The sequence below is a fragment of the Ictalurus furcatus genome, chromosome 20 (assembly GCF_023375685.1).
Source record: "Ictalurus furcatus strain D&B chromosome 20, Billie_1.0, whole genome shotgun sequence".
In the NCBI taxonomy this organism is placed as follows: Eukaryota; Metazoa; Chordata; class Actinopteri; order Siluriformes; family Ictaluridae; genus Ictalurus; species Ictalurus furcatus.
The window spans coordinates 9080988-9103458 of NC_071274.1; the positions used below are offsets into that span (position 1 = coordinate 9080988).

At 40.7% G+C, this 22471-nt stretch overlaps 1 protein-coding gene across 1 annotated transcript; it reads right to left on the reverse strand.

Moving 5' to 3' along the window:
• Positions 1-7769: 7769 nt before the first annotated feature.
• Positions 7770-10957, reverse strand: cavin4a (caveolae associated protein 4a). Its single transcript, XM_053651078.1, has 2 exons — positions 9375-10957; positions 7770-9008 (listed from the first exon to the last, which is right to left on the reverse strand). The coding sequence occupies exons 1-2, from the start codon at positions 9753-9755 to the stop codon at positions 8364-8366; spliced, it is 1026 nt and encodes a 341-aa protein (XP_053507053.1). The 5' UTR covers positions 9756-10957; the 3' UTR covers positions 7770-8363.
• Positions 10958-22471: the final 11514 nt, after the last annotated feature.

Sequence of the window (22471 nt, forward strand, 5' to 3'; positions counted from 1 at the left end):
TGTGTCATGGTTGGAGGAAGCTTTCCATTCTTTAATGATTCTGTATAAACTTCTAACAGAAGTGGAGCCAGTTCTGTAGCATAAGATTTGAAAAACTCAGCGGCAAAGCCATCTGGCCCCGGAGACTGACCTGTAGGCAGGGCCTTAATTACCTCGCCAAGCTCCTCCAGGGTTATCTCAGAATCAAGAGAATTTTTTTGCTCATTCGTCAGTTTCAGGAGTTCTAATGGTTCCACAAAGTTTCTAATATCTTCATCAGTAGACGAAGACACTGAACTATAGAGGTTAAAGTAAAATACTTTAAAAGCATTATTAATATCAACGGCCAAGGTAAAAATTTCACCACTAACAGACTTCACTGCAGGAATGGTAGAAAGGGCCTCCCTCTGTTTTATATATCTAGCTAAAAGTTTTCCTGCTTTGTCCCCCGACTCAAAGTATGACTGTCTTGCCCTGACAGTCAATTCTCTGAGACCATCAGACGACATTCGGCACTTCAGCTCTGCCTCTGCATTTTCAATATTTCCTTCCAACTCCACGAGTTCTCGTGCTTTGGATTTTTTAATGAATGAGGCATACTGTATGATCCAACCCCTAAGAACCGCCTTAAGTGCCTCCCACGCCATGCCCACAGAGGATACTGAAGACCAGTTGGTCTCCATATAAACATCAAGTTCAGTCTTTAACATTTGTCGGAAATCAGGATTTTGTAAAAGGCATACATTAAAGCGCCAACTAAATGATTTCTTCCTCTCCATTTGTGGCCACACACACCACACACACCTTCTCCGTTTGTGGTGAGTTTAGACTCACCAGGGCGTGATCTGAGACTAGAATGTTTACGATTGAACAATCAGCAACAGATGAAATGAGTGATTTGGATATCAAAAAAAAATCTATTCTAGAATAAATCTTATGGACTGATGAAAAATAAAAATGTATAGTCCCTACCAGATCGGTTCAAAAGTCTCCAAATATCTGCAAGACCAAGATTTTTACACATCCTGTGAAGCGTCACTGTTGCTCTAGGGGGCTTACACACTTGCAACACTATGATCAAGGACTGAGTCCATCAAAAGATTAAAGTCTCCTCCCAATATTATATCATGTGGGGTGCCAGCAGATTGCAACATCCCTTCAAGATCTATAAAAAAGCCCTGATCATCAGCATTAGGTGCATAAATATTAGCCAAAATAAGACTTTGCCCCTGAATTTCTGCTAAAACAATAATTACTCTCCCTAATTTATCTTTAAACTGTTTGAGACATTTGAATTGTAGATGCTTATTTACCAATATAATGACTCCCCTGCTCTTACTTGAGCCAGCACTAAAGAAAACATGACCACCCCATATCTTCCCAAATTTTTCAGCTTCCTGCGGGGAAAGATGCGTTTCTTGAAGAAACACAATATCATATTTCTTACGCATAAGAAAAGTAATGACCTTCCTTCTTTTTCTGGGGTGTCCTGACCCATTCACATTCCACGTGGAGAGAGATAGTACACTCATATTAACATCTGACATTTTGATATAACAGAAAAAATTAATTGTGTGCCAAAAACAAAATTATGAAGACCACAGTTCAACATTAATGCAACAATAAAACCCCGAGCTTCCCCCCGAACAAAACAATCAGAAAAAAGAAAAACATGCGCATCAACCCTGCGCACGACAGCGCCAACCGGCGCCAATCCCCCTAAACTCAAAGAGTCCATGTACTCTACGAGAGCCCCCGCGACAACTCTGCCATCGGATTGCACGATTCTGCCTCACAAATTTGTGAGGCAAAATTACATAACATAAAATATTTTGTAAAATAAAATACACCCCAACCAATAAGCAGAGTAAACACAAATAATGTATAGACTAATTGACAGAACTGCCTCAAAGGTGTGTTCCTTCACAAAACAAATTCCAGCCAATATAGAGCCGTTCAGTTTCCTCGTACAGACAAACGAATAATCAACGAGCCGGCTGTTATGAAAGAATGACGTCATTATTCCAAAGTCCTGTGGAAGTACTCCACAAATCCGACTTCAGCCAACAGGAGGCACAAGCGCAAGGAGCGAGCAGAAACATCTGCCACTGTCCTGAAGCAGTGTTATTCAACAAAAGAAGCCCCACCACTAGGCGGAGCCAGCACAAAAGGAAACAAAACCGCATCCCGGTTCCTCTGATGGTCAAGAGCCAATTCACTCGGAGGCCACATAATTTTGCGGTCATCTGTAGTATCTATTATCAATCTGGGCTGGAACTTCAATGTAAAAGTGATCTTCCGTCCATGCCAAAGTTTCTTTAAGGAAGTGATATTTCACAAAACAAAACAACCTCTAGCCGTTCGGCGGCGCCAACGCAAAAAGAAATAAAGAATGGCACCCATTTTCCTCCGAAAGCCAGAGTACGCACAGCGAGTCGACCCACTCACAAGAGAAACATCCAATGGATTATTCACCCATTGATTCAATAAAAGACATTGCCTGATTGGGACACGTAAATACTTTGCTGCCGTCTTTGGTGTTTATTCTCAGTCTGGCCGGAAACATCAGTGCAAAAGTGATCTTATGTTGGTGCAAGACTTTCTTGCATTCCTTGAACCGATCGTGTTTCTCTCTTGTCGAGTTCACAAAGTCCGGGAACAAGAAAATATTGTGATTCTTCCAAGAGAGCTTTCCTTTGCTCCTCGCCTGGCGCAACACGAGATCTTTATTGGATGATCTCAGAAATGTGGCCAGGATTGGTCGCATCCTGTCTCCCTTGCCAGATCTCTGAGCTGGGACTCTGTGGGCCCGCTCGACTTCTAATTTATGGCCTGTTATGTCGAGCAGACTCGGGAAAAGCTCGTCCAGAAATTTCACCATATCTCTGCCTTCTTCATGCTCAGGAACTCCAATAATCCGCAAATTATTCCTTCGGCTTCGATTTTCCAAATCTTCCGATCTTTCAAATATTTTTTCCAAGTTTCTCTTGGTCGCGGGCGGATTAGCGGATAATTCCCTTTCCGAAGACTCAAGATACTCGATTCATTTCTCAGCATCCGCCACTCTTGTAACTAACTCAGAGAATTTTATTTCTATCGTGGTAATCGAACGTCGTATTACAGCGAGATCTTCCAAGTCACCAACAACCTTCGTCAACATCCCCGACATGTTGGACAGTTGGCGCTGGATTTCTTCTCCCGCCGCACCACCCAAATCGAGTCCGCGGTCCACAGGCCCGTCCGGGCTTTCATCTTGAACACGTAAGTGTCTTATAATGTCTCCAGAGCTCGAAGATTTTGACTTCTTTGCCATGTTTATCTCAAACAGCAAAAGTGTAACTGGGCGTATCGAATTTCACCAGATGATTTCATGAAAATAATTAGAAAAATTAACAAAGTGCGCAGAGCTGTCTTTCACACGTCTGCCATTCGCATGGCGTCACGTGACCCGATATCAACAGATTCCAGTTATTAACAAACAGCAGATTCTGTTCATTACACCAGGAAACTAACCAGTCATTCAAAGCAAGAAGTCTACTGAACTTTTCAGCTCCACGTCTGTATGTTGGAAGAGGTCCAGACACGATGACCTTCGTGGTGGGTGATCTGCCTCATACCATCTCGATCAGGCTGGCGAAGTCCCTCTTCAGAACCTCCATCTACCGCAGGCTGATGTCATTCGCCCCTGTGTGCAGCACGACCGCTCCAATGCTTTCGTCTTTCTTCAGGATCCTGGGTACCTGCGCAGTGACATCAAGGACACGAGCACCAGAAAAACAATGTGTGTGTACCTTACCCTTAGTTGAAGCGGCGTGGACGTTTCGCACAATGGAGTCCCCAAAGATCACAGCATTTGGTCTGGTCTGATGGAGAGGGGCGAAGCGGTTCCTGGTTGGAATCTCGAACACCGGAGGTGGTGGAGGGGGAGAGGTCCCCGGGGTATGGCCCGCGCCTTCCACTGCTGGTGAACCCAAGGTCCGTGGTGTGTCGGCGCCGGCGTGACGGAGACCTCGGCTGGATAATTCTTGGGTGCACGGTCCCTCACAGGGAAACACACGGCGTAGAGGGGCTGGGAGTGGTAATACCATGCTGCGTGCTTACCTTGGAGGTGTAGGCGGAAGCACAAGATGTTTCCAGCGCGGTTCTTTGCTCCAGCAGTTGGGCCTGCTTGTCGAGTAGGCCGCGGATCTGTTTCTCCACATCCTCCAGTTCCAACAGCACCATGTGCAGCTCGAGGAAGTCCTCATCTGCACTCAAAAGTGAAGAAACAGCCGACATATTTGCTTTAAAAAAAAAACAGTGGTAAATGAGATAAATGTGAAATGTAAACAAGGCTAGCGGTAAGGTGACGCTAGAGGGCTACAAGCACGTTCCCAAGTCAGGAAAGATGAGGACCTTACGGCCCTGATGGAAAAGTTGATTCCAATTCCCGCGTCGAACAACTTTGTCTCTGTCGTGAAAGTAGTGAAGCAGCACAATCATCACTCTGGGCCTTTGATTCTCACGCTCCTCCAAGGGCAGGGGCCAATACGGTGCACTCTATCCTGAAAAACTTTTGCATAAATGTTACCGGATCGCTCCCTTCTTCTCGTTCCATAATACCGATGACCCGGAGATTGCAACGCCGTGAACGGGACTCCACTTTATCGGTGAGTTGTTTGTTAGCCGAATTTAGCTTTAGCACCATCTGTTCCAGTGCTATAATGCGGTCACTGTAATCGTTCAGGTGCTGGTCAAGCTCGTCAATACGTCGCCCTTGTGATTCAATGCCCGATTTAAAACTCTCAAAAGACGCAACAACTGGGGCCATAGCTGAGTCAATAGCTGTTTTCACCTCTATTGCGATGGTAGAGGTTTTCTCCGCGATCAAAGTGGTGCGAAGGTTTTCCAGGTCAAACGGTAGCTTGTCGCCATGACTCGTCATGCTCGGTGAAGATTTAGGTTTCCGTAGTCTTTCAGAAGCCATAAGTCCTTTCTGGTTATAATTGTAAACCGAGTAATTGAAAAAGAAGGCACCAAATGTCTTAGAAAAGATTCAGGTTGCCTGAAAAGCACAACTAAAAGATAAAATGCTCAGGAGCTCACTCCACGCGTGTCTTCTCACTCACATGCTCAGCCGAAAGTCCTAATCTTATCAACATTAAGAGATATTATCTCTACACCATTCTGCGAGCTGGTTCACCTCCTCTCTGTATGCTGACTCATCGTTGTTGCTAATTAGGAACACAACTGTTTGGTCATCAGCAAACTTAATAAAGTGATTTGAACTGGACTTTGGACTGGATTGTGCACACAGCCCTGGGGTGCACTGGTGTTCAGTGTGGTGGTGCTGGAGGTGGTGTTGCCGATCCTGACGGATTGGGGTCTCCCAATCAAACAGTCCATGATCCAGTTGCAATTGAATTGAATTGAAGGTCATCAGACCCAACAGGCTCAGCTTTTTTATCAGTTTTTGTGGGATGATTTTGTTGAATGCTGAGCTAAATTTTATGAACAGCATCCTTATATAATTGTCTTTTTTGTCCAGGTGAGTGAGAGAGAGCTGAGTGGTAGTAGATATAGTGTGCTCTTTTGAGCAGTTAGGAAGGTAGATGTACTGAAATGGGTGCAGTGTGGTGGGAAGACTGCTCTTTGTGTTCATGACTAGCCACTCAAAGCACTTTATGATGATGGGTATTAGAGCAATGGGCCGGTAGTCATTCAGGCAGAACATAGATGATTTCTATGTCCATGGAACAGACATGATGGTGGTGGTCTTGAAGCACACAGGGACAACTGCTTGGCTCAGAGAAATGTTGAAGATGTCTGTAAGGACATCTGCAAGCTGATCAGCACATTCCCTGAGTACCCAGCTAGGTACATTGTCAGGACCAGCAGCTAACTATGGAAGTCACATTATCCATTCACTTGCTGATGTAGCCAGTCACTGATGCTGTGTATTCATCCAAATCTGTGGTGTGATTGTATGTAGCAACCTCTCTGAATATATTCCAGCCTGTGTGCTAAAAACAGTCCTGAAGTGCTGAGATAGCTCCTTCACACCTGGTTCTCACCTATTTTAGATTTGGCATGTTTCAGAAATGGTATCTTTGCTGGGATTAGCATAACAGAGATGTGATCTGAGCAGCCGAGGTGTGGTTGGGATGCAGCCTTGGTGATAAGAAGGACTAGAGTGTCTGTTTCCCAGCTTGAGAAATCAACATGGTGGAAATTTGGCAGCACTGATTTCAGGTTTGCATGGTTAAAGTCCCTGGTGACAATGAAAAACTCCATTGCGGTGCACTGTCTGTCGGTTGTTGATAGACCCATAGAGTTAACTTAGCACTTCCCTTGCGTTACCCCCAGTTGGAATGTACACCGTGACTATGAGCATGGTGATAAACTTTCTGGGGAGGTACTATGGCCAGTACTTTACAGTCATAAACTCCACCAGCAATGAACAGTTGCTCAAAACCACAGTAGCATTTCTGCGGCATTCAATGTTTGTGCAAACACACAGACTGTCATCGCAAGTCATACCAGACAGTGCTGCTTTCCTGTTGGCACGATGTATGGTTAGCCCAGCTAGCTGAGTGGCTGAGTAGTGCAACATAAAAATGTTCACCATATCGTCTGGAGATCTTGAGTTCTAATCTCAATGATGCCACAGCCATCTGTGACCAGTAACCAAGAGAGTAAAATTGGCCATACTCTCAGGTTAGGAAGCTTTGCCATACTCTCTTTTGCCAGTCAATCAGAGCAACATAGCCATCATGGGCATGCAAAGAATGCAAAAAGCACTAAGATTGTGTTACATTGCCCTGTGATGCTACCTGAGCAGCAGTTCAAAAAGTTGCAGAGATTGACTTCATGTGTCTTGGACAAAGCATATGCTAGTGGGAATTGTCAAGACCAATTTTGGGTACCAAAAAAAACCCACACATGACCATAACCTTAAGTCAGAGTCTATGAAAGGGTCCGCTATTTTACTTTCATCCTCTGGCCATTCTCTTCAACCTGAGTCTTCGAAACTGCCATTAGAGCCATGGTTACACATGATTTTATGTCAAAAATTTTTTTGCTGTAATAAAATAATAAAGTAGTAATACAACATTCCCTTTTGCAAATATTAGGGAATCAGTGTACATCAATGCAAACAAACAAAACAAAATGTTTTGATTTATAGTTTCTTTTTTAGTTTGTGGTGTTTTGTGTTTAGTAGTTATAAACAAACAAATATGTTTGTTTTTTCTATATTTTTCCTTAGAATGTGTACCTTCTATGTTTCAAATTATTAATGATACCATTCATAAAATTCTTGTGCCGTCATATGACCTCTGAAAAGAGTGAATTAAACAAGAAATTAGTGATTACCCAAAATATTTCATTTACTCATTCTCACTGTATAAAAAAATCCTTAAAAATTAAAAACCTGATCATTCCAGTATCTTAAAATATTGGCCCCTCCCATGATAATACTCACAGTATAAAAACTAAAAACTGCATTAGTTGAATAGTCTCCTAAAAGAATACTGTAACTTGTGTGTAGGCTCAATAATGTGTGTGTGTGTGTGTGTGTGTGTGTGTGTGTGTGTGTGTGTGTGTGTTCATGCACAGGTATCTCTGTATAGCAGTGCTACAGTGTATGAATATTGTTCTGGCTCATAGCACAGCACAGTCATGTCCACTCTGTTTCTAAAGATATGTCAGGTGCCATTTGGTGTGTGTGTGTGTGTGTGTGTGTGTGTGTGTGTGTGTGTGTGTGTGTGTGTGTGAAAGAGAGAGAGAGAGAGAGAGAGAGAGAGTAGGAATGGAATGCTCAGCTGTTCATTTATTTCAAGCCATCTTTTTTTTAGTATGCATTTAGAATATTACTCCAAATGTACATGCACTCTATGAGACACACACACACACACACACACACACACAGTTTATAATCTGTTCCCAATTAAGAATGGTTTTTAAAAATATCTTGGTCTTCTAAAGACTAATTTTTGCTTTTTCTACTCCAGTAAATCTAATTCACAAGCACATACTACCTATGTGTGTTATTAAACAATAAGCTGTGTAGTTGCTCAGTTTTCCAGTTTTCCAAAGTTATCCAGTTATTTTAAACATGGAATTGACACACAGACAGCTGTACTGATATGACACTTAATTTCTTTATAGTTAATCATTTCTTAATGCTACCTAGTCCTTATTACTCACTAGTAGCTTTGTCATCCTGGTAATTAGACTCGGAGGCCTTTGTCATGACTTGTTTTAAATTTGGATTTTATATCCACACACATATATGCACACTGTGTTCTATTATTTATTATTTCTAATAAGATTTCTTTTGCTTTTTCTTTAGCACTATGTTTTTTCTCTCTCCCATTCTTGTCTATCTATCTCCACCATTTTCTTCACTTCTCTGGTGTTTCTATGGCCAACCCACTCTTTCTTTCCTCTGGTATACAGGTGGCTTGTTCTTCAGATACAGGCCCTTCCCGTTTGATTTCTGTAACAACCTCTGTGTAGGTGACTTCTAGGCTGGTCTTCCTGCCTTTTGGTGTAGTCAAAGCAGGCTCTGCCTCAGCACCCTCCTGACCCTCAGCAATAGCGCGTTCCTTCTTGAGTTTGACGCGGAAGGATTCTTTGCTGGGAGCTTTCTTGGCAATGTTCTCCTTCAGCCTCTCGCCACTCTGACGCATCTTCTCCCGCTGCTCAATAGGAATGATCTTCTCACCCAGGGTGTTGATCTTGGTGCCCAAAGTCTGGCCTGTCTTGCTTAGGCTCTCCTTAGTCTTGCTGAAGTTCTCCCGTGTTCGATCACGGGTCTTATTCATGTTCTTCTTGGAGAAAGCCGCTCTGATGTTGTCTATGCCTTTCAAGCCTGTCTGCCTCAGTCGTGCTGCCCTTGATGACTCTGCCTCTTCCACCACCATATACTCCTCATCAGATGAGAGGTCTGCAGGGATTTCATACTCGTCAGACGCCACTTCAAAATTGGCTAACCCTGCATCCTTAGGGGTTTTTGTCACAGCAACAGATGGAACTTCAGCCTCGCCCTGAAGGAAAAAAATCAGAGAGAAGGAGAACAGAAATAAAGAACAGAAGAAATTAAAAGGATTAAAGGAAATTAGAGAGCAAATGGATAAACAGATAGTTCTTCTTCAGTTAGTTTAGTTTGTCTAAGACATGTTTTATGGAGCATCTTCTAAGTGACTAAATGTAAATGCCAATTTTAAGAAGTCTTCACTGACAAAAAAAAAGCTGATGACCAGCACCCTAAAAAGCAACTGTGTGTAGAAGTGCAACTTCATTCTAGCAGCAAATTCAACATGTTGCCTAAAAATATACCTTGGGTCTATCAAGGCATACACAAAATAAATTATTGTTACAAAGTTACTGTGTGTGTTTCTGTGTATATATACCTGGTAGATGACCACTCTGAACTTGTTCCTGGTGAGAAGTTCATCTTGAGTAGTCTCCACTTTCTTTACACGGACATTCTGCTTCTCCACACGTGAACGCACCTCCTTCACATGAGCACTCACACGCCGGGCCTTCTGCAGCAGCTTGTCCACAGTGGTTGCTGTGGCACCATGGTTCTGGACCAGTTTTAGCAACTCTGATTGGACTGTAGCAACAGATGCTTCAAGCTGATGTTGGCGTTCTTCCATTCGTTGCTGGCTGGCCTGCACACCATCAATGATAGTGGAGACACGTTCCAGAAGAGACAGGATGGATAGTGCAGACACCGGCTGACCAGACTCATCCTCAATGCCCAGCACCATGTCTCTACTTTTCTCCATTTCCAACAAACTCTTACAAACACTCAAAACAACCACTGATGGTTTAGAGAGGATAAGTCCTCAACCACACATTTATCTAGGTAGGCAAGAGATTTGCCAGCCTGAGAGAAAGACTGACTGATGCAAAGACCAAGCTCTGTCCTGCCAGAGAACCACCAGCCTGACTCATACCCCCACTCACACATCTCACAGATATAAATAAGTACAGCTGTAAGAGGACACGGGGCATTTTGGGGATCAGCAGAACAGGGAAGCAGAATGGAAAGCCCCCGATAGTTTAGAATGCCTCAACACATATGCAAGTGCATTTTATTTGTATTATATTATGTGTGTAATTATCCTTTTAAATATTTAGATTGAGGGTGGAACAGTATTACAAACTGATTTTTTTTTTATGTGTGTATGCTTGAGTGGTTAATTTGGTTGCAGAAATACCACCCCACCCTTGGGAATACTTAATTAACTCAACTGAGGACAGGAGCTGCAGCTGCTTCACACATTGTAACATGACCTCATGAGTATTTCTGCACTCTGACATTTAAAGCTGCAGTACTAAACCTTTGCCTCTCTATCGCCGTCTCTGTTTGAAACATACAGTTACTTGAGGAGTTTAAAAAAAAAAAAATTTATGTGGCTTGTGCTTCGGCACTGCTCCTCTGCGCGGATTAATCTGATGGTTTGCGGTACACTTATCAGCATTGCTAAGTCCATTTATAATATGTGACTTTGGGCTTCTTTTTGTCTGAAGTCGCTTGAAAAAATCATTGGTCCCGGGTTGTGCTTTTTTGGGCTTGTTTTAAAAAATATGGTTGCTTGTTAGGAATATCTGACAAGCGACTTTGTTTTTTTACATTCATGGTCTCTATTTTCCCCGATGCACTGACATTGTCTGCTCACAGCCTCACGATAATATCAGTGCTGTAGTGTATTTTGTCCGCCCACAGTTATTACAGGTTATAACAAAAAAAACAAGCATAACATACTCATACTCATACTAGTAGTAGTTATGTATTCTAATGTAATCTCCTTTTTCATCTCTCCAATCATATTCTGCTTGCAGGTGATCAGAGATGAGCGTATAGTGTCTGTCCTCCCTATAGGCTTTGTTCCCGTTTGATGATTTTTTTTTATTAAAACAAATTCTGGTTTTGCTTTTCAAACTGCAAGTGGTTTAAGTTTAATATGTTGCAGGCTCATTTATTCAGTCTGTTTACATTGAGGCTGTAACAGGCCATTATAATATAGGACTTGTTTTGGGCCTGTTTTTGATGCTGCAGTTGCTTATTTGTCTCGTGAGAGTTGGCAACACTGAGGTATTCATATGTGTTGTATATTACCTCCAATACTTGACAACAGAGGTGGCACTGATACGGTTTTCTTGGAGTAGAGCTGAGTTACTCGCTCTCATAGCTAGCAGAAAATAAGTGTAATTTACCATACTAACCATAGCAAAACAAACAAAAAAACATAGGAAACACGATACTGAGCTGAATCAAGCGAATAAGTGCGCTAATGTTAGCTAGCTACCTATTGAGCCACTAAAATGTCTTACCTGTTCAACAGAAAAAAGCCATTTCTGTTTCAGTCTTCAATCCCTTCAGATCTTGCCACCTCTCAAAAGCCATTCCGATATTTATTCTCATTTTAGCACTGGCTCAGTCACTTTCCCTTTTTGACTGCAGACTCTCCACTGTTCATGGCTTCTTGGTTTTGACAACCACTGATTCCCCAGATGTCAACAATGATTGCATTTAGAACTATCCAGATTAAAGCAGCTGTTGTAAAAGCAAGCTACAAACATTCCACCATCCTCAGCCTCCACACGCAATATAGTAGCCGGCTCTTCTTCTTTCTGTTTACGGACATGACGTAAACACGTTTCAAACACTGATTTATTAATGTACTTGCCAATAATTGATTTTTGTTCATTTTAACCAAAAAAACTTTAAAAAAGCTTTAAGGACTTCACATCCCAATGCACATCCTGATTATAAGGTCAACGTGATATGGGACTGAAACTTATTTAAACAATAAACAGTGATAATGTGTCATCTTTTTTTTAAATCACAAAATATGGTGAGAATCATTTTTATGCCTTCACCAGGTGATGGGAGTCATTATATTTTAGGGTTGTCGAAGAATGAGTGTTTGAATGTTTTTAGGACTTTTAATCGGAATCAGCAGATGAATTTATTAGATATTAGAACTGATCCAAGCAGGATCAAGGTCAAAGGTAGATCAAATGTCTGAAATACTTTTTCTTAAATAGCTTCCTTTCTGTTTGTCATACCGAGATGTTACTTGTTACTTTTTCATGTTCAGGAACTCGAGCCCCATTTTCTGATTATTCATGATTTTTGCCTTTGGTCAGTCTGAGATTCCTATTACTATGTTATGTCTCATGAATGAGTGGTTACATGTTTTTAGGATTTATATAATAATAATAATAATAATAATAATAATAATAATATTATTATTATTATTGTTGTTGTTGTTTTGTTGTTGTTGTTGTTGTTGTTATTATTATTATTATTATTATTATTATTATTATTATTAACAATAATAATAATTATAATAATGATAATAATAATAAAGCAATAATAGTATATTTAATTTATACTGTACTTTTTATTTGAGATAAATCTCAAAGCGCTACAAAATTAAAACTATGTAACTAAGGTGAAATATCTGGAAAACATAGAAATTATACTAAGATACTAAGCCAAAGTCTTTCATGCGCTCAGGTTATCTGGGAGAAAGTTCCACAGGTGAAGCGATGCTACAGAAAAAGTGCAGTCCTTGCATTTCCATGGATGCACTGATGGGTCAGCAGGAAGAGTCTATTTTGTAAAGGAAATTGTTAACCAATGAAAAGTGTGGAGAATAAAAGTGATTTAGACATGTTTTCATTTTGTGAAAAGTGATCTGAAACTCATCCCAGGAATGCAGGGGCAAGACATGGATACAATCTCTATGTGATGCCAATTCTTCTTAGTGAAATGCACATGCAGACTGATGAGTGAGTTAATGCTCTCTGTATCATTGGTGCTGTTTGTTTACTGCTTACTGTCTGGATGGCTTGCCTTCCTTTTGGTGAGCTATATATTAGTGAGCTGATGGTTGGGGCTGTGGCTAATGTGGTATCACTGGTGGCCCATATTGTTATTCTTATGATATCTGTCAGCATAAAAAATGCCTCAGGCAGGTGTTCCCTTTGTGCTTCTATTTTGCTTCATTTTTGGTGATAAACCCAAAATGGAAATTGGATACTCACCATCTCAACTCAGGGCTTTAAACTGCCATCTGCATCTGGACTCTGTGATATATGAGTACTGCCAGATGCTTGGAATTACTCATCATCTGCGATATATACACCGCTCATCCAGAATATCCAGAACACACACTGTTTAATACCTGGTGTTATCCCATGCCTCCGGTCTAACAACAGGGCCCCTCTTAAGTCCAAGTCACCATCTATTGACTGTAGGACATGCAGATCATTGATACCCTAACAACGATGAACAGCACCATAATTTGCCGATCAACCCTGATGTTTCATATCATCTAGGGCTGCAACAACTAATCAATAAAATCGATCATTAAAATAATCAACAACAAATTTCATTATCGATTAGATGGGTCTGAGATGACTTCACAATGGTGAAAAACACATTTCTATGAATAAAACACACACTAAAAAACAGCGGAGGTCACAGAGTGAGCTGCTGCGGGAAAAGTGCACAATCCAGGTTGTCCAAAACATGAGAATGTTTTATATTAAGCACTTCAAACTAACTCGTAAGTGTATTAACGTGGCTTGTCATGTGAGATGCTGCGACAGATGCAGGTGCTGTTTAATGTGTTCTAGATATGTTTTCTTCAGTGCAGAAATTAAATTTTTATGTGTATATGCTTATCTGTAAATGTTAGAAATTCACACCAGTATTTTACATAAAGGCTCATCCTGACAGCAAGTGTGTCTCCATTAAACTTCACTGAATAAGCGTGTGTCTACGCATGCGCGTAAATCAAACAGCATACAGTAGAAAGCGCAATAACTCTAACTAAAATATTCATTTTGATCAAATATGTTGTTTGATGCTATATTTAGCTATATTTAGAAACAAAAGTAATCGTGTTTTTTATGAGAGCACTAACTGTAATGGGGTTATAACATGTAATTATAAACGTGAGAGGTGTCATACATTTACAGAACAAAGTAACATGTTACTATGTTCAAATGAGTGAATGTATGTGTTACTGCAGAAGATTCAACCCCTTACCAGTTAACACTTAGTTTGTGCTTTTGTTTGTCTTTTTTTTATTTTTTATTTTTATTTTTATTTTTTAGCATTTTTGATATAGTGATTAATATAGTAAACTTCTGATTTAAAGCTTGTGGACAGTTTTTTTTTTTTCAAAATATAATGTTAATATATTTTTTAAATCCTTTGCATAGCCCACATAGATACATTTAATACCTTTTTCATAGCCATCAATTTGCAATGTTTGAAGGACAACATTGGGCAGAATATGACATAACATATTTTGGGGTTTTTTTCTCGAAAAAATACAGAAAATCTAAATTGGCCTTTTAATCCAACTAATCAATGAATCCAAGAAATAATCGACAGATTAATCGATTATCAAAATAATCATTAGTTGCAACCCTAATATCATTGTCATGATTTCCCCTCGAGCCAGCGCTGCAAGATTGCAGTGTGCTCGGGAAAACCGAAGCGTTTGTGCGTGTACGAGCCAGATGCGCAAGTGCTTAGCGAGCACTTAGCGAACGCATGCTTTTCGGTTTTCAATGACAGTGACTTTGTTTACTTTGGATACGTGCTTTTGTTATGATTATGTTCTGTCTCCACCCCCATTTAGTCATTGGTTGTTTTCCAAAGGTGTGTCAATATTGTTTTCAGCTGTCCGTATTTACCCATGATTACATCTTTAATTTAAACCCCTTGTGTATCTGTGCACTTTGCATAGTATTGAGTTTATCTCATACCAAGCGATTGTTCTTTTTTTCTCATTTCATTTCATGGTCTCTGACCTCGTTTCTTGACTCTGATTATTGCCTCGTGCTATTTATGCCCGTTTGCCGATCGCCTGACCATTTGCATGTTTTTGGACCACGCTTTGGATTACTGATTTGGATTTGTCTGCCTTTATCTCCTTTAATAAAACTCTTTAACTGCACTTGCATCCGTCCTCAACTCCATTACGTAAGTACGTGGCAATCATTTTGCTCTTCTGAACTGTCACTCCATCTCTGACAAAGCCTCATTCCTCAGTGAAATAATCACTGACAAAAACCTCAATATGTTACTACTCATTGAAACCTGAACCTACTTACACCATATGGATATAAACACCTGTCTAGACCGTGGCTACATGGCATGGGGGGTGGCCTTGCTGTCAGCTGTCAAAATGATTTGCGTCTTGCCCCACTTGATTTCCACAACACTATTATATTTGAATATTTGGTATTGAAGACTGCTTCTCACCATCTACTCATAATTATTCTACATGACATTGGCATCTCTGATCATACAGTGCTGTGAAAAAGTATTTTCTCCATCCTGATTTCTTCGGTTTTTGTGTATATCTCATACTAAATAGTTTTAGATCTTCAAACACACAATACAAGGTTTTATTTATGTATTTTTTATTTAAGCAAAAAAAAGTTATCCAACACCTTTCACCCATGTGAAAAACTAATTGCCCCCTTAAACTTAAAATCTGGTTGTACCACAATAATCCACTATTAACCCGATTAAGACAATACTCTGATTAAGAAACTACCATGTAAACAGCAATTTTTAATTACCCTAATCCGATTAAGGTCATACTCGAAGTAAACACAAATCGAATTAAGACATGTGGAGTACTCCTGTTTTAGTCGCATTTTCGACATATATTACAGACATGTAAACACCGTAATCACACTATTAACGTGGGGTGAGAGTTTTCACCGCATTTTGCGACAGGACACGATCATACACGGCAGTGCTCAACTGTTTTACGGCAAAAAGGAGAGGACAGCTGCGTCCCAAACCGAATACTTGCCTACTATAGGCCTGTAGTAGGAGAAATACATGTATCTCGGCTACAATATAGATGGTAAGTACGCGTTTTGGGACGCAGCCCGCGGTTTCAAGCAGTTGTCTATTTGCACATACAGCATGACAAATTATTAACCGCACTTGAAGCTTTCGTAAAGAAATGTAATAAAAACACCCAAAACTGTATACGAAGACGAACTGTATGTTGATACGTGAAATTCTGGAGGGACGTCGGACGGCGTGGTGTGGTGACGTAATGACGTGTACTGTTAATCGAACTATGTTCTATAACATGCAAAACAGGAACATGAGAGGAGTATTCTAAAAGTGACTCATGTAAACACCTTAATCACAATATTGTCTTACTCAGAGTAAGGTCAATAATTAGATTACTGCTGTCCATGCAAGTCACTGACTTGCTGCATAATCCAGTTGTGCTTGAGTTTCAACTTATGGACTGAAGACCTGACATTCTCCTTTAGGATTTTCTGGTAGAGAGTAGAATTCATGTTTCCCTCAGTTTTATTGCAAGTTGGCCAGGCCCTGAAGCAACAAAGCATCCCCACACCATCACACTTCCACCTCCATGCCTGACTGTAGGTATGATGTTCTTTTGTGGAATACTCTGTTTGGTTTTGCCAGATAAACTTCAGGTAAACTTCAGCTCTGTCAGACATTGGTCCAATATCTGGGCTTTCATATCTCTCAGGGACAACGCCGCCTAACCAGTGACCGCATGTGCGCTATTGTCCAGGTCACACCTCCTGCCACACAAAAAGATATGCTGAGTTTTCTGGGACTTATAAACTACTGTTGTCAGTTCATTCCTGACTGCTCACACCACGAAAAAAATTCTCAGACATTGTTGTCTCAAGGACCCTCCACAGAACATTGAATGGACTAAGGAGATGATGCATTCTTTCTGTTATCTAAAACAGGCATCAAGCTCAGCCCCAGCTCTGGGAATCCCGGCCTACTCGTCCCCGTTCCACCTGTATGTTTCCAAAGATTGGAACACTGCAGTGGGGGTCATGGCCCAGGAACACGGTGGTAGCTATCGCCCAGTAGCATATCTTTCCAAATCTCTAGAATCTGTAGTACAAGGTATGCCTGCCTGTTTAAGGGCTGTTGCTGTGTCTTTTCTCATGATCACTGATGCTGAAAAACTGGTTCTTTCACATCCAATCACATTGCACACATCTCATCAGGTCTTATCTATCCTGAATAACATTCAGACACAATACATGACTGCCCAGCATAGATCAGGATATGAAGCAATCCTTTGCGCCACACAAAACCTCGACATTAAATTGGTAACCACTACCCTGTAGTCTTGCTTCACAGACTTCTGCATGCCTGCTCGGAGGAGCCCAAAGCCTGGTTGGAACATGACTGTTTGACCTACATACATGACTCCTCCTCACTCTGCTCTGATCTGTCACAGTATCCCCTGGAGGGAGGGAACGAGGTATATGTCGATGGATCATGTTCTAAACCTAATGACTCAACATTTTTATGTGGCTACTCTGTTTGTGCATTACCCAATATTGTTCACGAGGCTCACTCTTTAATTCTGCTTAGGCTACGGAACTTGTTAGTCTCACTCATGCTTGTCATCTCTTCAAGGGTAGGATGTTACTATTTACACTGATTCATGTTATGCTTTTGGTGCCGCACATGATTTGGGTAAGATATGGCATGCTTGTGGTTTTTGTGCCGCTGATGGTAAACAGATATCATATTGCATGCCAGGTTCGTTTCTGATCTTTTATAAGCCTCGCTCTTACCTGACAGGCTTGCTATTGTTAAGGTTAAAGGTCATGACTCCAATAACACAGAACAGGACCGTGATAATTCACTCGCTGATGAAGTAGCTAAGTGGGCCTCAAAAAAGGGCTTGCCCAGCCCCTTTGTCCAGAATAATGTCTCCATTTTTCACGTTTTCACATTCTCTGACTCCTTGTGACATTGATGTTGCTTTTTTACAGACACGGGCCTCTCCAGACGACCTCATGTTTTGGTCTTCGGAAGGTTGTTCCCCTTTTGCACTGATGGTTTAATACGCTGCCCTGATGGCCATCTCGCTCTTCTGTCTTCTGTCCTTCTGTTCCTTGTGTGCCATTTTCATGGTGTTTCTCATGTCGCACGAAGAGGGGTGATCTCTGCGATAACATCAAAGTTTTGTATTCGAGGCACTCACAAAAACTGTTAAATTACTCCTCAATGCATGTTTAACTTGCGCAAGAGTAAATGTACAAGAGAAAACCGCCAAGCATGATGCATTGCCACCACCTAATGGTCCTTGTCAGGCGCTACAAATTGACTTCACAAACATGTCAGCTATCAGATGTCTCAAATATCTTCTAGTTATTGTGGATGAATTCTCTAAATGGATAGAAGCATTTCCGTGCTCAAAAGAAAATACCATCATTAAAATTCTCGCAAAATAAATAATCCCACGGTATGGTATCCCCCAAAACTATTGATAGTGACAATGGGACACCTTTTGTTTCCAGGGTAACATTGAAACTGTGCAAGTATCTAAACACTGATTGGTATTTTCATATTCCATATAATCTCCAGAGCTCAGGGATTGTGGAAAGAAAAATTGCACCATTATGGAACGTGCTGGCTCAAATTTTGCCTATTACCTGAAGACACTTAACATAGAAACAGATACTCACATATTCAATTGGAGAAAGAAAAATAAGACACCAGCCGTGAGTGAGAAGAAGTAAGGGTCCAGGTTTATTCGTTCCGTTCCACCACACGAGATCCACACAGTTTGAGACGCCCCAAAATGCGATCTAAAAAACCTTTCCCCTACCTTCCCCTACCTTCCCCCTCACAAAAGCAGAGTCAGTATTTATCTATATATATTAGCAATTCTACCCTTAACCAGTTTGCACTCTGTACTGATGGCTTTTAGTTCAGCCACTTGGGCAGAGCAGGGTGCTCATAATGTTTGTGAAATTTCAGACACAAAATCTTTCAGATGGAAAGTCTAAAAATTTCAAATTTAAGCTTGAGGAAATATGAATTTTGGCTAGGCAATCGTGAGTGTTCTCAGTGACTGGCTCCACAGAATTAATTAGGCAATACAACACTACAGTTGGTGTATTAGACACATTAATAGGTTTAAGAGTTACATTTTGGGTGGCACATTGAATAACCTCATATCCTGTTCTTTCAAAATAGAAATGACCTGGTGTGATGAGTGTAAGATCAATGTGTGAGAGAGCAATTTTCCCAGTGATCTGCACTACGAGAGCAGCTCCAGCCATGGCACGCAAACAGGCTGGCAATCCTGGTGCCACCAAATCCAATGTTTTCAATAAATAAACTAAAGACCTGCAAGTGCCCCACACTCCTGAGCCGGGACCCCCCCAGTGGCGCCCCCTCTCTCAGTCAGACACATGTAAGAAAAAGTCTTTGTTGTAGTTTGCAAGCCATAGTACAGGTGCAGAGCATAAGTCCATTCAATGTCAGGCTTTTCCAAAGAACACCCATATCTCAGGATTTTGTCATGAAGAGAGCAGTCAGTGATCCACTGCAGACCATACTTGATAACGTCCAGGAAGCTTAACATTTGTTGTGCTTTATGGGGCGGAGGATGACCCCAATCATGTCCTGTCGGCCTTGGGAGCGTGCGAGGGAGTCTCTGACCACAGAGGAGTAAACCGCAGGGGAGTCCACAGCTCCTGAAGGAGATGCTCCCAGGTGTACTACTGATCTAGGAATGTTAAGGGGCATAGGGCGGCTGTGGCGCGGGTGGTAGAGCGGGTTGTCCACTAATTGTAGGGTTGACGGTTCAATTCCCGGCCTGGGTGACTCCAAATGTCGAAGTGTCCTTGGGCAAGACACTGAACCCCAAGTTGCTCCCGATGGCAAGTTAGCACCTTGCATGGCAGCTCTGCTACCATTGGTGTGCAAGTGTGTGTGTGAATGGGTGAATGAGACACAGTGTAAAGTGCTTTGGATAAAAGCGCTATATAAGTGCGCCATTTACCATTTAGTAACGGCCTTGAGGTCTCACATGTAGGTACACTGGAAAAAGAGCTGAGCACAGTTCAACAACAGAAAAATATTAATTATCACATGGAATGGAATAGGTTACAGTAGGGACATCTGGCAGTAATGGAGCTACTGGGATGACTAGTTCATTGATTTTGCAAATTTTGGGTAAAATGCCATCCTCTTCCAGCCTTAAACATTGGTTACTGGGTGTGTTGTATTGCAGAACTTATCACAGTTGTTATCACAGCTTGCTGTAATAATGCTAGACTAAGTGGACATGTCCCTTCATCCTTTTCTGAGGATGGAGGATATTGTTTACAGGACACAGGATGAATATACTACACTTTAGCTTAATACAGTGTACATGTTACTTGCCGTGCTTCAACCTTTTGTAGCCCATAATGTGCCAGGTATGTTAGCGAGTTCAGGATGAGGGATGCCACCATCACTGTCCAATTTGGAAACTGGAGACAGACAACTGGGAACACACAACTGCAAAACCCATCATTAAATGTTCAATTTATGCATCAGATCAAGGCCTATTAAAAAAGGTGAATACTTATCAAGTGATTTACTGTACACTGATTTTAATAATGCAGAAAGCCATTCAAAAGCCATTCAAAATGAGGAGTTCAGTTTTAACATATTAAGACTTCTGATGTTTACAGAGCACTCAAATTGTTCGATATAAACAAATCACAAGGCCCTGTTTGTGTGGAATCTGTATTTTTGAATTCAGCAGCTGATATTATTTCATCTCCGTTAACTTATCTTGTTGTTCCTTTATTAAATGAGGGAAATCCCACTATATTAGATCATTATAGTCCAATCCCAAAGCTCTGTCCTATCAAAAATTTTAGAAAGCCTTATCAAGGCTTAAAGCCTTATTAAGTAATCTAAACTTATCCAATCAAAGGGACAACACCTCTCACAAAGGGGTCCTCCACTCTCACGTCCAGCCAATCCGTCAAATCCGTCACATAGCTCCAGTCTGCTGTCTTTAAAAATACAACCCCAATTGGCAAAGATTCATTCTTCTCCCTTCCTGAGTTCCTTTCTCAATATACTTCTGGTGAATTAAAAACAAAACTCCTTTAGTCTAGGACTATTTGTGATGTACACTAACCTAACATGTTAATATCCCATCTGTGTTAACGAGTGATAATCCCAATAATACAGAACTAACAATACAGTAAATGAGGTTGAGTTGAGATCTAGACATGTATTTACAGTTCTCTAGTCTCTTTTATCCCACTAATTTTTATTCAAAACAACCTAGTGAATTTGTTTTTATGTGTACAACAATAGTGTTTAGTTTAAATGGTAGACATGCATGCACCCTCTGTCCCTTTACAACTGTACCACACTCAAAATATCACTCAGACCCTTCATACATGACACCTTTAATTTTGTTCACTTTATTTTAAATATATCTAATTATGAGTAATGCGTAAGTGTCTTTAGCTTAGTCTAACATAAAATGTATCATCTGTGAGCTTTGTTTCAATTTAACACCCATTTGTTTCCTTTGCTGAGTGCCCATTTGTGAAAGGCATAAGATTCCCTCTATAAATGTATCCATTTCATGTAAACTGTATTTGTATTTGAACTAGTGTTAAGTCTACTCATGTCACAAACTACATTTCCCATCCTGCACTGCGGTCCACAAACATGGCTGGCTGCCATGGACTGCAACTCCTAGATCACACACACCTGCATCCAGTTCACAGCTCAGTCACAGCTACATTATAAAGACTTTCAATTCTCTCACAGATTGTGCAGTATATCCTCCATTCCTCGTGTTTGTGACCACTGCACTGTATTATTTAAATACTGCAACTCATACATTGTATGACATATCCATAGCACACCGTATAATATATATTTGTATATTCATACAACTACTTTATTCTATTCACCAATCTATGATTCAGAAAAGAAACAAATCACTCAAACTACACTGTTGCAAAGAGACTGTGATTGAACTAACTTAACAAACATGTCCCTGCAGCCACATCAGCACAACATGTCAGCAAAAGAAACCATTATGCAGTGCTGCCTACTCCAGATACTCGTACTCCATGCAAAACCCGAATTCAACATTAACTAGTCACTATCTTATTCTAATGTGAAGGACTCAAATCACACATCTGTAATGGACATAAAACACCTTACAGAAAGTTTGAAAATAAGTGCAGACTAATATTACCATCAAATCTTACTAATTATTCATCACTGGACATAAGCAGCATTTAAAGAGAAATATGCAGCAAATTATTCACCATTGTGCAACATGAATACCACACGCCAAAAGAACTCACACTTACACTGCTCAACTTAGCAGAACAGGAGTTACATTATTATTATTATTATTATTATTATTATTATCAGTATTATTTATTTATTTATTTATTTATTTCGCTTTGAGTTCACTGCAATCGTGACGTGAGTGACCAGTTGGCATGACAACATCAGGTCACATAAAAATGTATAGACACGTACACGTATAGGAATCAAAGATACACAAATTAGTTATGGTTATTCCAGCTCTTTTTAGTGAGTCAGTTCATTTGACTCAGCTCAGCACTAAGCCAACTTTAGCAATATCTGGACCTATGATTAGTGTGTGTG

What these genes read in the sequence shown, in the direction of transcription:
- cavin4a (XM_053651078.1), bottom strand. Translation starts at nt 9,755, where the DNA reads ATGGAGAAAAGTAGAGACATGGTGCTGGGCATTGAGGATGAGTCTGGT. An exon ending in TCAGAGTGGTCATCTACCAG is followed by an intron (nt 9,009 to 9,374) that starts GTATATATACAC and finishes TTTTTCCTTCAG; the next exon opens with GGCGAGGCTGAAGTTCCATC.